Source organism: Gopherus flavomarginatus, chromosome 4 (assembly GCF_025201925.1).
Source record: "Gopherus flavomarginatus isolate rGopFla2 chromosome 4, rGopFla2.mat.asm, whole genome shotgun sequence".
In the NCBI taxonomy this organism is placed as follows: domain Eukaryota; kingdom Metazoa; phylum Chordata; order Testudines; family Testudinidae; genus Gopherus; species Gopherus flavomarginatus.
Window position 1 is genome coordinate 169191960 of NC_066620.1, and position 15567 is coordinate 169207526.

Below are 15567 nucleotides of genomic sequence, written 5' to 3' on the forward strand. Positions count from 1 at the left end.
CTGTTGTACTTCTGCAGAACAGGTTGACACTAACCCCATGAACCATCAAAGAGCCATGCCTCAAGACAGAACATTCCAAGACTGGGATGCATCAATCAACCACCATCCTGGGAGAGAAGTTGAGGAGTGATGGGAAGATATATTTCTCTATCTAGCAAGACAAGTGAAACAGATAAGGAAACTATTCTTGTCTCAACCACTATTGGGTCAGGACCATTAGGATAATCCAGATCTTGTCCTGTCTGATTTTATTTACCATCCTAAGTATGAGAGGTGTTAGGGGAAATGCGTAGAAAAGCTTCTTCCTCCAAGGTAGGAGGAAGGCATCCTCCAACTAATTGCACCCTAGATCCCCTCTTGAACATAACAGATTATACTTTTTGTTTGTGGCTTTGCTGAAGCAGTCCAGTTCTACAAAGCCCCAAATCTGAACTATGCCATCGAGAATCTGGGAGTTCAACTCCCATTCATAGCCTTGACAAAAATATCTTTTGAGAGTATTAACTGGGACATTTTGCATACCAGGAAGAGAAATTACTGAAATTCATATATGATGTTTTATGCACCAGTTTCATAACTTTATTGCTTTGGCACACAAAGAGGGATATCATGCCTCCTTGATGATTAATATAAAACATGCAAGTCATATTGTCTGTCATTACTCTGATAGACTTGCCCCTGACGAGAGGCAGAAAATGAAGGCAGGCATTTCTGACTGCCCTCAGCTCCAACAGGTTCTTGTGGAGATTAGTTTCTTGAGGTGATCATTTGCACCCTACTCTATGAGCACTGAGGTATGCTACTCACACCAACAGGGGTACATCTGTCATTACAATTACCAACAGTATTGTCCAGAGATCCCAATATGGGCACTGAGAACCATATGGAGACCCAGTGGTTCCTTCTTGGAGCCAAGAGGCATTCGGTACTTGCAAGCAGTGGAGACTTTGGTTCAGCAGTCACAGATTAATCCTTCGGATACCTAAAGCCTTGCGGTAGTGAGTAAAGCTGCGGTACTGATGGGACAGCCTGCTTGTTCCTACTGGACAGTACTGAGGATTTTAAGCTTTCCAAAGTAGGTGCTGATATAGAAAGAGGCTTAGTCTTATGTGGTACTAAAGAGCTCATTAGGGGAAGTACTGGAAGAGGCGCTATGTCAAATGGTGCTGCTCTTTTGTGTTTGTTCTATTCATTTATTCCAGAGGATACTGAAATCTTTGTGGAGCCATGCTTTTTCTTAGAGCCAGGGACTTTCCCATCCCCACCAGTACCAGAGGAGCCCATAGCCTCTACAGTAATGAGTCTTGAGGTAAAAGCTTCCAAGACTATTGACCGACTTGGAGAGTGAGGTCGTTTCAAAGTGGATTTCTATGAGAGGAGTCAGAGCTGCACTTCTTGGGACTTTTAGAGTATGTTTCTAGAGCCTCTCTCTTTCTAGGAGAGCGCTGAGCTGAAGTCAAAGGAGCGCTAGATACAGTCCGAGTCCTGACTTCGCTCTGAAGTGGGCCAAAGGGAACCTCTCCATCATCAGTAGCTGCAGCTTGTTTTCCCAGCTTTTTCTTGCCCTGGATTTAAGGGCTAACCAGAAGTTACACTTCTGTGGGAGATGCAACTCTCCCAGTTAGTGAACACACTTAGAGGGACCATCGCTGCCTGGGATAGCCTCTCAGCAAGTAATGCAGCATTTAAAACCACGTGAACTGGGCATTGCTTTCTCAGAGAGGATGGCTCCAAATGAGGGAGGAAAAAGTAAAAACAATCCTCCAAAGTGCAACTAAATCAACTTTCTGACTGAAAAAACTGAACACCTAAACTAAGCTAAACTAGAAGCTAAGCAAAAGCTATCTAGTTGAGGCATGCTCAAGATCGATACATCAAACTTCTGTCTCAGGCTGATGCAATTGAGAAGGAACTGAGGGCAGTTTGCCCGTTCAGCCTGATATAGCCATAGTGCAGGGCGTGAGGATGTTTAGCGCATGTGAGGGCTGAACTGGACACTGCTAATGAAAATCTCTGATTGAAGGCACATAGGGATGCACATGCACCTGAAGTGGAGCACCCAAAAGGACACTCTTCAAAGGAAGATAGTTTCCAAAAATGAAAAATACTATGTAAAAGTTTTAAAAGTGCTATTCAACTCCAATCGTCTGCAGCAGAGCCTTAACATAAAATTATGGGACTTTCTGGAGGAACATCATCTTTTTCAAACTACTTACTAAATGAGTGATAGCAAGGGTGAGGGGGAACCCTGGACATAATGCAGTACTCCAAGGGAGGGTCAGACTCTATGTCAGAGGCTCCTTGAATGAAAATTCACAGATAAGACAGATTTTTTCTTTTCTCGGTCTCCTTCATGTCAGACAGTCTTTACAGAGGAATGTAGAAAGCAGTAAATCATCCCAAGCCAGGGAGGGAGGCTTCAGGGTTCATTCTATTTACCCATGTAGCATTGAAAAGGAACTTAAGGGTTAGTGATGTATTCTGTTCTGTAACACTCTTCTGCCAAATGCTGCATTAGCAGGAGTGAAGATGTTGATTCTATAATATATGAGAAAGTGTTGATGGAAAGCCCTCGAGTAGCCTTGTGGACGGCCTCATAACATGGTTCTTTCTGACCATAAAAATTGCTACTCTTTTAATGGAGTATGTGATAATGAGAGGAATTCTACCATAGAGGCTTTGAAAGTGTCTGCTCTATATATCTTTCCTCCCTTGAAGGCTCTGCTCACATCTAACTTTTATATTTTACTTTCTTAGGATATTTGAATTCATCCAGAAGGACACAACCATCACCTCTATTTCATAAGGAATACTGTGGTGACGTTGAAGATGAAGGGCTGGTTAGTTTACAGATCTATCATGTTTCATAGAACATATGACTGAGGCCATGGAGGCTCTACAGGGATTTCCATCAACCCTTTCTCAAACACTAAAGAATTAACATCTTTGCCCCCTGCTCATGAAGCATTTGGTAGAAGGCTGTTTCACTGAGAACAGGCCAACTTCCAAAACCTTCTTGAACAATGGGGTGGTGACACAGCAAAATACTTTCAATGAAAAGAGAAACAGAGACCTATCAATTGTGAAGCTGAAAGGTTGTTTTATTAAGACTTGATGATGACAGGAATCTGCATATTGTCAGAGGACTGATTTGACTGGTGATCCTCAGTAATCTATTATGTGACAGTAAAAAGAGATTCTTACGAGTTTCTTTGAGTGCAATATGTGTCAAGTTGCTAACTTGCCATTCCAAGTAGCGTTGGCTTTGAGCCTCCTACTGAGCGTCATCTTGTAAAAACAGTAGTGTGTCCTTTGCTTCAGCTGACTTTGCCCTGATGCGTGTCCCCTGTAATATCAATATCTAAACCTCAAGTAATATGTAGATATCATTTGTGAATTTTCTCCGAGATGCCAGGAGGGGGTTTATCACCTTTGTAGAATGAGTGGCCATAGTTCCCTCCTCTCACTTCCCAGCTGACGTTAGAAAGCATGTACATATATTGGGAGTCTGAGAGGAGGTTCCAGTTCCAGTTAAATCAGATATGAAACCAAAATCTGAAATGGTTAATGAGAAGGTGATTACAATCGCTGTAGCCTGTTCCTTCACAAGCTTTACTCTCTGTGGCTGATGGCAGAAAGGCAAAAAGGAAGCCTTTTAGACTACTCCTAAGATAAGAAGATAAGAAGACCAGAGTTCCACCTTTGAATGTGTCTTTTATGTTGTTTCTCTTCAGTTTTCCAACTGGACTTAGATGCAAATAAGTTCAACAACATGATTTCAATCTGGCATATGATGCACTGAAAGGCTAGCTAATCTTATCTGCATTCACTTGGTTCATGCATCTGAGGAAGTGGTATTCACCCACGAAAGCGGTATTCACCCACGAAAGCTCATGCTCCAAAACGTCTGTTAGTCTATAAGGTGCCATAGGATTCTTTGCTGCTTTTACAGATCCAGACTAACACGGCTACCCCTCTGATACTTGGTTCTAAGTGTATCTTGATGAGCCACCCAACCCCTGACATTAGGTAGCTGTTAAATAATATTAAGAATGAGTTCAACAAAAGATGCTAGTACTAAATCTGGGCCAAGATCTTTATATGCTGATTTGCTGCAATTGTTAGCTGGAAGCTACACACAAATTGTACTGGGTATCCACACAAGACTCACTAGACCATACACTAAGTCAGACATAGAGAGAGATGCTAATCCTTAGAAGAAGATAGTGCCTGATTTGCTGTCTCCTTTCTGAAATAGAGATGGCCTTAGATGATAACTTAGATGCTGGAGTTTCGTGATGGCTGCAATTGCTCCTTTAACTTCTTCACTCAAAGCCACGTTTCTGAATGCTTGTAGTAATGGCTGCTGGGTCCTCTGTAACCAGATGAGAATGTCATCAGATAAGAGCAGATATGTATCCTTTCCCCTTGAACAAAGCTTTGATATGAAATTTGTGAAAATCGGTGCAGAAGTTACAAGTCCAGGAAGCTTACTTTCATGTTCTGAAGTTTTGGAAAGATATTGCAGTAATGGTGGCAGATATGCATCCTTTCCCCTTGAACAAAGGTTTGATATGAAATTTGTGAAAATCGGTGTAGAAGTTACAAGTCCAGGAAACTTACTTTCATGTTCTGAAGTTTTGGAAAGATATTGCAGTAATGGTGGATTTCAATATTTCCACTTGGAATACTAATTTCTATGTGGATTTAAGATCTAAAATGGGCTGCATACCAATGCTTCTCTTTGTACCACAAAGAATCTTGTGGCCTTTCCAAAATATCTGTCTTGCCACAAAATGGGTTTCAGTGTTTCAATGTGTAGGAGATGAGCCCAGATGATGGTACAGTGGTCTTGCTGATGAGTTGATGAATTTTTAACTTATCCTGGGACAACACGTGAGTTATATTGAAACACCCATTTTCTGAGGTGGTTGATTTCCACTCTGAAACATGCCGGGGGTGGGGAAGGGGATCAGCCCAGACTTTCACAGATTCTCAGGTCAGGAGGGACCACTGTGATCATCTAGTTTGACCTTCTGCATAACACATGCCATAGAAAACTTGAGAAAGCCAAGTTAAAAGAACTTTTGGAGCTGGATTGTTTTCCAAATAACTCCAGCCTTGATCTTTGAACTCTCAGGAAACGCAGCAATGGTCTCTAAATGTGTAATTTCTACTCTGGAGCAGCAGTAGCTTAAAAGCGAACACCCACTGAAAATTCTCTCACTGGAAGGAGGAAGGGACTTATTCCCCTGTCTAAAGCCTCAGTAACTGCTGTGTCTCTGTGCTCTCCAAAGAGATTACCAACAGTATTTGGAAGGATATTAGATGTTAGCTGGCAATTCGTGTTTCTTCAAGTGGAGCCATAATTGCTCCTGATGCAAGGCTTTTGAATTTTTGAATGTACAGCAAATCAGAGTCAGGTGAAGCATCAGTTCTTAAAACACTTCATGTATGTTTTTGTTTGCTTGTTTTCCATGCTGACAAGGGCCTCCAAGCTGAGCATAAATCTGCACAATTAGACTGCAGCCTCAGGGCTGAGGCTGCTGTATCCAAGTTTAATGTGAGAGATCATGTTATTCCCCTCCTCTGTGTGTGTTTGTGGGAATACTCCCGCAGCTGACCTTTACTAAGAAGACTGAAACAAGCTTAATGTTAGCCACATTAATGAAGACTTAAGGCCATAGGTATTAGCAGATCTCCATAAAGAACTCCCATTCCACCTTAATTACACCTTCAAACTAAGAATAAATTTTCTTCAACTTTTCAGGGTGCAATTTTGTATGGGTGTTTCATTTTCTAAAAACATAAGCACCTGTGAAATTAGACCCCCATTCATTAATAAATCTGGAAAGCTTAGTTAAGAGTCTGAAGTATCTCGCTCAAAGCCCCAATTTTAGAAATTCCTCCTTTTCAGTAGAAGATCTAGAGGAGAATTCTCTCACAAGAGACTGTAAGTCTTTGTGCTGCCCTTTCAACAGCTAATTGTGAGTAATATCCTTCATTATACCCTGGGCCAAACCCTTGAAAGAAGAGGAGGGGACCCTATGAGAGAGAGAGCGCACGTTACTAGGGAAACTGAAAGGAGTCTACTGTCTCCTTAAGGAAAACTGTAGCCACTTTATGACCTGTGGGACCCCAGGAGGCTCAGAGGGGAAGAGAGATAGGTCCATCTCCCAAGCAAGGTGATCTGAATCACTTTACCCCATGCTCCCTGATGCTGAGTCCAGGTTGAGGGGGCAGTGACTGCACAGAATGAGGAGTGAGCTGGAACCAGTGAAGACAAATGACTCATTGGTATCAGAAAAGTCACAAGAGCTGGCACCTTTCATGGCAGCTGAAGTCCTGTTGGTAAACACCTTTGGGAAGGGAGTATGTTTTGCAGCATTCTCAACCATCTCTGAATCAATTTTGCCTATGTTCTACTCCCAGCCAGCACATCTTCCTATGTTAGTCAGAAGGCTCAAGTGAAATTTTCTGCTTATTCTGTAAACTGTGGGAAGGTGGGTCCCAGACCTTGGAGAGAGGAGAGGAAAGGAGAGGAGGATTTGAAAAACTTACTCCTGGCTCCATGCCACTGATTCTGGTTTGGTCTCAGTGAAGGGAGCTTCTTGCTCAAGCATCTCAATGTGGCCCTCACCCACATACCAGCTGGGAGCCCCATTAAATTGCTGCCGGCTCACCTATCTCAGCATGGACTTCACCAAGATACCACCTGCGAGCTGGTTTTCTGTGGGCTACTGTGTCTGTCATTTTTGAAGGAGGAAGTTAGGAGAGTGCAAATTTGTTAGTCTTTAAGGTGCCACAAGGACTCCTCATTCTTTTTGCTGATACAGACTAACATGCCTTCCACTCTGAAACCTTTAAACCAGAGGCTCTCAAAACAAATTTTTGTGGCCTCAGAGTGCAGCCACCAACTCTTGCTGGTGGCTGCTGTTACAATTTTAACTAAAATTCCTAATTAAGTTTAGGAAAGACAAATAAATATGCATACATACACGTCCAAATCATTGCAATTTATCTATGCTGGGATTTTTTGCAGACTCAAATCATAAAAATAGTGTACGCTTGTCTCTATTTTTTATTGGACCTAAACAGAATAGAAACACCAATAAGATGCTTTACACGTTCATGTCTTTTTTGTTGTTGATTTTGCTTTTTGGCTGCTTTTTTACAGACTTGCTAGCTAGTAAGTCTGCTGCTGTGAAAAGTGATATTCCCAAACGTACAAATATCACTTTTCACAGCAGCAGACTTACTCAGCCCTGACAAGCCTAGAGAAAAATTAAGCGCTGGATAGGGAGTGGGTAGGGAGGCAGTGGGGGCCAGAGGCAATGGGGAGAATGGATTGGGAGGAGGACAGAGGAGGCAGTGGGAGTCAGGGGAGAATGGATGGGGATGAGCCCAAGGCTGGAGCCTGTTGCCTGCCTCCCCATGGAGGGTGGGGAACTTACTAACAGCCTGCTTCTCTAGCATTTGGGTCTCCAGAGGGGGGGCAAGACCCAACCCCTGATGGTGGCCTTGGAGGAGGGGCCACTGCTTTGCTCCCCTCCCCCATCACTGACCAGGAGGCTGTGGCCATAAGAAAAGCCTCTGGTGGCCACATTTGAGAAATGCTGCTTTAAACCCTCCTCAGAAAGCATATATATGTATGTGTTCAGCAGTTCTGAGGAGAAAAACCTCAAAACCCGGAAGGAACTGATTGATAATTAGTTACAAATCTTTTACAAACCATGTAAAAGCTCTGTGAAAGAGACTCCTGGACTCTGCCCTGTGTGCCATTTGGAAGCAGAGATTTCTGGAGAGTTCTTTATGCAGGGCAATCCTAACCCCAAGCTCAGAGTAAAGATCTGGTTTGCTCCCAGTTGCCATGGGAATGCCCCCTGTGAAGACGTCTGACATGCAGGGGACAGAGTAGATTTAACAACTCACTGTTATAGATCTGATGGTATTTCAGAATAAGAACTCCAGGGCAGGACATATCACTTTCACAAATGAATGGGATGTGCTATTTTCTCAAGTTTCATAAATTCATAGATTCTAAGGCCAGAAGGGACCACTGTAATCACCTAGTCCAACCTCCTGCATAACAAAGGCAATAGACCACCTCCAAAATACTTTGTTTGAGCTACTGCCCTGTTTGAACTACAGCATCTCTTTTAGAAAAAATCCAATCGATTTTAAAATTGTCAGTGAATGAATCAACCACAACTGATGCATAGATGATCTACCTTCACTGTTAAAAAATTACATTTTATTTCCAGTTTGAATTTGTCTAGCTACAACTATACCTCTTATTTGTCTAGCTATACCTTATACCTCTGTCTGATGGATTAAAGAGACTATTATCAAATATTTGTTTCCCATATAGGTGCTTATAGACTGATTAAGTCTCCCCTCAACCTTCTCTTTGTTAAACTAAATCGATTGAATTCCTTCAGTCTATCACTATAAGGTGCATTTTCAATCCTTTAATAATTCTTGTTATAATAATAAATTATAACTAGCTTATACATTTTTCATTCCAAAGGATGCTTGTTGACACTGATAGTTCTCTTCTCCTGTTTTCCTAAGCTTTAGCCGCTATTCAGAGACTCATATTATCCACAGTATACATATATTTTCTGTGTCACTGATTACACACTCTTATACAGCATTCCCAGCACACTGGTCCAGGTAGCAAGGAATCAGGAAAACAAACACAATCCCCGTAAACACAGTTGTTCAGGGCACTATGAAGAGTCCCCCTAGATCTTAAATGATTTTGTTTATGGCCTTTTCTCTTTTATCCCCCCCGCCCCACAAATGTAAGTGAATTATTGCTCATGAAATACACCAGTTTAACCATCCTGGAAACTGAGATTTCTGTTTATCCACTGAACATGTACAGCACTATCACAATATAAGCTGCTTCATATAACCCACCGAAGGATCACCTCTAGAAGGGAGAAGACAGACTTCAGTATCCCTGGGTAAAATTTTCAACAGTGCTTTAAGTGATTTAGAAGCTCAAGACTTTCAAGGGGACCTAGGCTCCTAAATCACTTAGACACTTCTGAAAATTTTACACACACACCCAGCCAATGAATCATTGGATTATCTACTGAGATGTCAGGGACATTCAAAACATTTTAATGTATTTATCCAAAAATCTATTTCTACATATATTTTGGAGTTAAGGATTTATCCAAACGTTGGACATACTCAAAATCTCAAATAATCAGGGTTTTCCTGTAAAATGATTTTTATAATGCAGTGAAAACCTAAGAACTAGAAACTGAACTGTGATCAACAAATTCATTCTACATAGGCAAATAAACAACCTTCAGATGGTACTGATTTTCAGTTGCAGCTGATGTAGACTGAATTTGAACCACTGTCCTTGAACTGAAAGTATTATTAGCCCTTATGCTATTCAATCTACTCATTAATCTCTTTATTACATTACCATATAACTTCAAAGAAAAAAAAAGTACCCCACGTATTGTTTTCTTTTAAGTTATCATATGATAAGCAACAGTGGTGACTCCAGTGACCATGAACTGAGTTACCATTATTATATCTCCTGACAAATACACATATAGCTCAGATCACCAGTGCACAATTATTTCAGCATCATCACAATGTGCACAACAGTACCACATGAACTACCATAAAGCCTTACACAACTGCTTTTAATTGATGAAATATGCTTAGTACAGTAAAAGCCGTGTTATCCAGCACTTTACCAAACAGATTCTATAAACCAGCATTTTTGATCTTCACTGAAAGTCCAGTTTATAGTCTGGTTGGTGCAGGGCTGCCAGACTCCCTACTTGCCTCTGAGTGGCTCCCCGGAATCGGCGACAAGTCCCTGCTGCTTCTAGGCGAGGAAAGGTCACAAGGGGTTCAGATGTGGGAGAGGGTACGAGAAGGGGCTTAGGGTTGGTGTGCGCCGGATCTGGGTGGTGCTCACCTTGGATGGCTCCCTGCAAGCAGGGACATGTCCCTGCTGCTCCTAGGCGGAGGTGAAGTGGCCTCCGACCGCAGGCACCGCCCCCACAGCTCCCATTGGCCCCGAGTCTTGGTCAATGGGAGGTGCGGAGCCAGCACTCGGAGTAGGGCAGGGCGGAGACAGCGTACAGAGCCACCCTGCTGTGCCTCCACCTAGGAGCAGCAGGGACATGTTGTCGCTTGCATAGAGCCACCCAAGTTGAGCGCCACCCAAATCTGGCAGTCTGCACCCGCTCCTGTGCCCCAGCCCCCTGCCCCGAGGCCCCTCTCACATAGAAATTCCCTTTCAGAACCCATGCCCTGCACCCCAACCCCCAAATCTGAGTGCCCTCCACACCCAAACTCCCTCCCTCCCTCTTAGTAAGCAGGAATTTTTTACATACTGGCACTCCCCATTCCTTCAACATGCTGGATAACAAAGCTTTTACTGTATTTGAATGACATCTTTGTCCTAGAGAGGAATGATGGGTACTATCGTAGGACCTGTGAGACCTGGGTTTAAGGCCCTGTTCTGCCACCTAGCTTCTCTGTGCCTCAGTTCCCCATATGTAAAATGGAAGATAATAATATGACCCTACCACATAATATAAATACTTAAAAAGACTATGAGGTGCTACAGTGATTGGTGCCTTATAAGGACATAAAATAGACACTTTCCAGTTTTTAATTTTTTTTTCATATTCTCTATAATAAAATTCAGTAATTATAGGAGATGAACTAAGCAAAGAGAAGATTCTCTCATTGTCAATGTTTTCAATTTGTCTTAAGTCAAAAATTAACCACATAATTAAAAAAAAAATTAAAAACTCACCACGCTGAGAAAGAAAATTAGGTAGGAAGTCATGAAATGATTAGTCACCATAAATTAAAGATACCAACTATGTTTATATGTGATGAAATATGTTAAAAAACAAAAGGCTAAAACAAGTTTTCGCTGGTGGTTACAGTTTTAGTTGCATCCACTACAAATTTCATTAGGCATTTTTCTTTAAAACAAAGAGAACAGACAACTTTAGCGCTTGTGATAATGTTAAAAAATGCTGACTTTTCAGAAACAAGCATTTTGTTTTGCTAAATCTTGATCTTTTCTATTTTTATATATTACAGAAGTGATATGTATGTGCATAAAATATTTTATAAAAAAATCATGCTAAAATACAAAGCAGAAAGGCTTATACTAATTAACTCACTAAAATTAACAAGATTTGACAACCAATGATGGATGTGATAACTGTAAAGAGCCTCTGGAGTTTCATGCATGATTTCCAGGGCCCTTTCTAGAGACAAAGGCACCCTGCTTATTGTGCAATAAAAATTAAATATGTACTTACATCATGTGTCAACTGGAAGTATTTCTGACAGGCCAGCTGGTAATGCATACCTTTCACTAATTCCAAAATCTGTTTAAAGAAAAAAAAAAGGAGAGTAATCACAAGTAGCATTCATTCAGAACTGAAGAATTCAACACCGATGTTTTATCATTGACCTTTATAAGATACCTCACAACAGACAGGCATATAATGCAAGAAAGTATATTGCACATGACACCTCTGTCATCTATGTACTGTAATAATTTTGGCTGTGTTCCATCATACCCTGGTTGCTTAGATATACATTAGTAGCATTAAAAACAAAACAAACACAGATAGAAAGATGTTCTAGTGATTTCAGTACATTTAAGAGCAGGAATAAGATGAAAATACATCCTCATATTTTATTTCTGACAGTTATTATCAGAAAGTTTTTGTCAAGGGGTGAGATAGCTCAGTGGTTTGAGCATTGGCCTGTTAAACCCAGAGTTGTGAGCTCAATCCTTGAGGGGGCCATTTAGGGATCTGGGGCAAACCCAGTACTTGGTCCTGCTAGTAAAGGCAGGGGACTGGACCTGATGAACTTTCAAGGTCCATTCCAGTTCCATGAGATAGGTATATCTCCATATATTAATATCATATTGTAACATCTCTGACATAATTGCAAACATAGGTCTAGTAATTCAAATGGTTGAAGCATGAAGCAATCAAGTACAACTTTTTATATTTTTATTTTCCACATTACCACTTCATATAGACGCAACATAAAATACTGCTGTGCTCCCATCAAGAAAATTCAGTGTAAAGCCTTTAGAAAAGTATTTGTAAGAGGGGAATGCTTTTACCTTCAATCATATTTGTCCTTTTTTGAAATGAAGTTATTTCTAGTAAAATTCCACAGAATATGCGAGTGAAGAGTCTGCTTTGAACACCTATTAGGAGCATCATCCTATCTTTTGTAAATACAATTTGCTTCCCAGTTCTACTTCATGTAATCTCTTCTGTGCTGCATTCTTATCAGCGGAAAGCAATATCAGTTGAAATTTTTAAAGCTGCATAACCATCTCCTTCCCTTAAATAATCAAAATGTGTACTCTCTCTGCTTATCAAACAGACAAAGCTGCTGGAATTAAGAGATAACCTCAGTAGAGGAAAAGAATTCCTGAAAAAATGTTAATTTTGAGCCCTTTTTTCAATGGTTAACCTTTCTGTGTCACTGCAGTAAATTCAGGCTTCAATCCCTGCTTCCCTCATTACTGGATGCTGCATTATAATTATTGACCAATATACAAATAAATTACATTTGCAGAATAGTTTAAACAACTGCACACTGCCAAGAAAGTGCATAACTGCACTGTTTCTCTGTTACAGCCTTACTGATTAAATTTCTAAGCTTCCTGTCACTTTCTTTTAAATCTAGTGTAAAAAGATGAAGGCCCAAGCTAGCTAATCAATAGGGCCTGAAAATAGGGACTAGCTATGTATCCGACATCTTGCAGGAAATAGATTCTAAATAAAATAAAATAAAATAAGATTTTTAAAAAGTGAAAAACAAAGAAGAAACATTGTCCAAAACAGTTCAAACACAATTTATCTTATTTTTCCCTATTATTTCTACAAAATGAAAGTAAAAGGCTATCATGGTTAACCATTGTATTAGTGTCCATAGCTAATTTTAAAATTAAAAACAGCATCCAAAAAATTCTGCCTGTACCTCTGAACTAAAAACTTAAGGGAGTCAAAAGTAACCACGGTATATTTAGTGTTAGTCATTAAAAGTTACGATGAACATAGAACACTCTCCCTAAAATCTGTATAGGTGTCATTTAATTAGGTTGAGGGGGTCTTTGGGTTTGTGTGTTTTGAACATACAATTTGTGCTCTAGAAGGTGACATGGATGACAAAACACCCACTTCATGACAACCAAGGATGGAAAGCATAAAATGGATATTTTAGAGGGGATTCTCAACAGGTAAATATTTGTATGAATAATCATGTAAGATTCTTATATTCTGTGTTTCATCCTTAGAACTCAAGAGCTTTAACAAAAGAGGTCAGTATCATTGTCTTCATTTTACAGATGAGGAAACTGAAACACAGAAGTAAAGTGACCTGCTGAAGGCCACACAGCTAGTCAGCGAGGGGCAGATCCTGGAACTGAAGGTGGGTTTCTGAGTCTCAGTCCAGTGATTCATCTACTAGGTTACACTGCCTCTAAAGCCACACCTGGGCTGAAATCTGCTCTGAGTTGTTATAACCTAAAAATTGGAAGTTAATAGTTCCAAGTGCTGATTATGATAGGATACAGATGGAGCAATCTACTAGTTCCTAAAGAACAAAGGCTTGATAAGAATATTTCCTAGCACTGAAATCTATGTAAAGAAATAAGTATTCATGTAAGGACGTAAAGTTTAGTAGTTTTGACATTTAAAAACATTTAGCTATTGTTCAAGTGTTATTTCTGAAATATATTTTGGTAATTACTCTTGAAAACATGGGTTAGTACTTATTTTAAAGTTTTGTGCTGTATCTATTTAGCTCATAATTTTGTTAGACATGTAAATAAATGTATTTATCTGAATTTTTCCCTTATAGCCCATTATGCCTTTTAATCTCTAATGAAGTAATTAGTAAAGAAGAAATATCTAAATCTAATTTGTTCATCTCAGGAAAAGACAGTTAACTTTTCGTAACTGGTGTTCTTCGAGATATCTTGCTTATGTCCATTCCACTGTAGGTGTGGGTGCTCACCACATGTACCAGTGCTGGAAGTTTTTCCCTCAGTGGTATCTGTAGGGGATCGGCTCTGGCCCCTCTGGAGTGGAGCACGTATGCACCGATATAAGGGGTGCCGCCGGCTCCCCCAACCCTCAATTTCTTCTTGCCGGAAACTCCGACAGTGGGGAAGGAGGATGGGTCATAAAAAGGACATGAGCAACATATCTCAAATACCACCAGTTACGGAAAAGGTAACTGTCTTTTCTTCTTCAAATGGTTGCTCACATCCATTCCATTGTAGGTGACTCCCAAGCAGTACCATAAGAGGTGGGTAGGAGTTCATGGATATGTTTATTGCAGTTCTGCCAAATCCAGTATCATCTCTGGCTTACTGGGAGATGGTGTAATGTGTTGTGAATGTGTGTACTGAAGACCATGTCACAGCCCTGCAGGTGTCCTGGACAGGGACATGTGCCAGGAAGGCAGCCAAAGTCGAGTGAGTTTTCACTATCAGTGGAGGCACAGCCTGCACCAGCTTGTAACAAGTACTGATGCAGGGGTGATCCCATTCAAAAATCTTTTGAGAGGACATCAGAAGACCTTTCATCCAGTCAACTGTTGTGCTAAAGAGCTGGGTCGACTCATGGAAGGGTTTGGTGCGCTCCGGGTAGAATGTCAGGGCGTGCTGGACATCCAGAGTGTGCAGCCACCTCTCCTAATTGGTTGAGTGAGGCTTTGGACCAGTGGTGGGCAACCTGCAGCCCGTCAGGGTAAATCGCTGATGGGCCATGAAACAGTTTGTTTACTTCAACCATTCGCAGGCACGACCGCCCACAGCTCCCATTGGCTGGGAATGGTGAACCACAGCCACTGGGAGCTGCAAGCGGCTGTGCTTGCGGATGGTCAATGTAAACAAACTCTTGTAGCCTGTCAGCAGATTACCCTGATGGGCCACAGGTTGTCCACCACTGCTCTGGATAGAACATCGGGAGGAAGATATCCTGCTTCACATGGAAATGTGATACCATCTTTGGCAGGAAAGCTGGATGGGGCCGCAGCTGGACCTTGTCCGTGTAGAATATTGTATACAGTGGCTACAAGAAAAGCTACCTTCCACGATAGATGGGGAAGGGAGCAAGAAGCCAGGAGAAAATAATCGGAAAGGGAACTTCTGCTGAGGCCTTGGAGAGAATGGAACTGATGAAACTTTCTGTTCTGTCTGGTGACGAATAGGTCCACTTGGGAAGACCCCCACTTGACCCTGTCAAGAGCGCCTTGATGACCACTGAATGGAGCTACTACTCATGATCAGAGAAAAAGAACCTGCTGAGGAGATCCGCCTGCGTGTTCTGGACACCAAGGAGATGCGAGGCTTCCAGGTGGATCACATGCTGAATGCAAAAGTCGCATAGGCAGAGGGCTTCCTGGCAGAGAGCCGACGAGTGCGCGTGCCCTGCCTGTGGGCACAGAAAGTCGAGGCCACTTGGACACATAAAAAGTCCATCAACACCTGCACTACCCAACCAGACCGCTGGGGAAGGAAGA

At 41.4% G+C, this 15567-nt stretch overlaps 1 protein-coding gene across 2 annotated transcripts in view; it reads right to left on the reverse strand.

Annotated features, from left to right (window-relative positions):
• Positions 1 to 15567, reverse strand: part of PRIM2 (DNA primase subunit 2) — a 319791-nt gene that overhangs the window by 14797 nt on the left and 289427 nt on the right. For both annotated transcript variants that reach the window (XM_050950806.1, XM_050950805.1), the window contains one exon: positions 11325 to 11393. In XM_050950806.1, coding sequence (XP_050806763.1) covers positions 11325 to 11393 — 69 coding nt within the window. The remainder of the gene's footprint in view (positions 1 to 11324; positions 11394 to 15567) is intronic.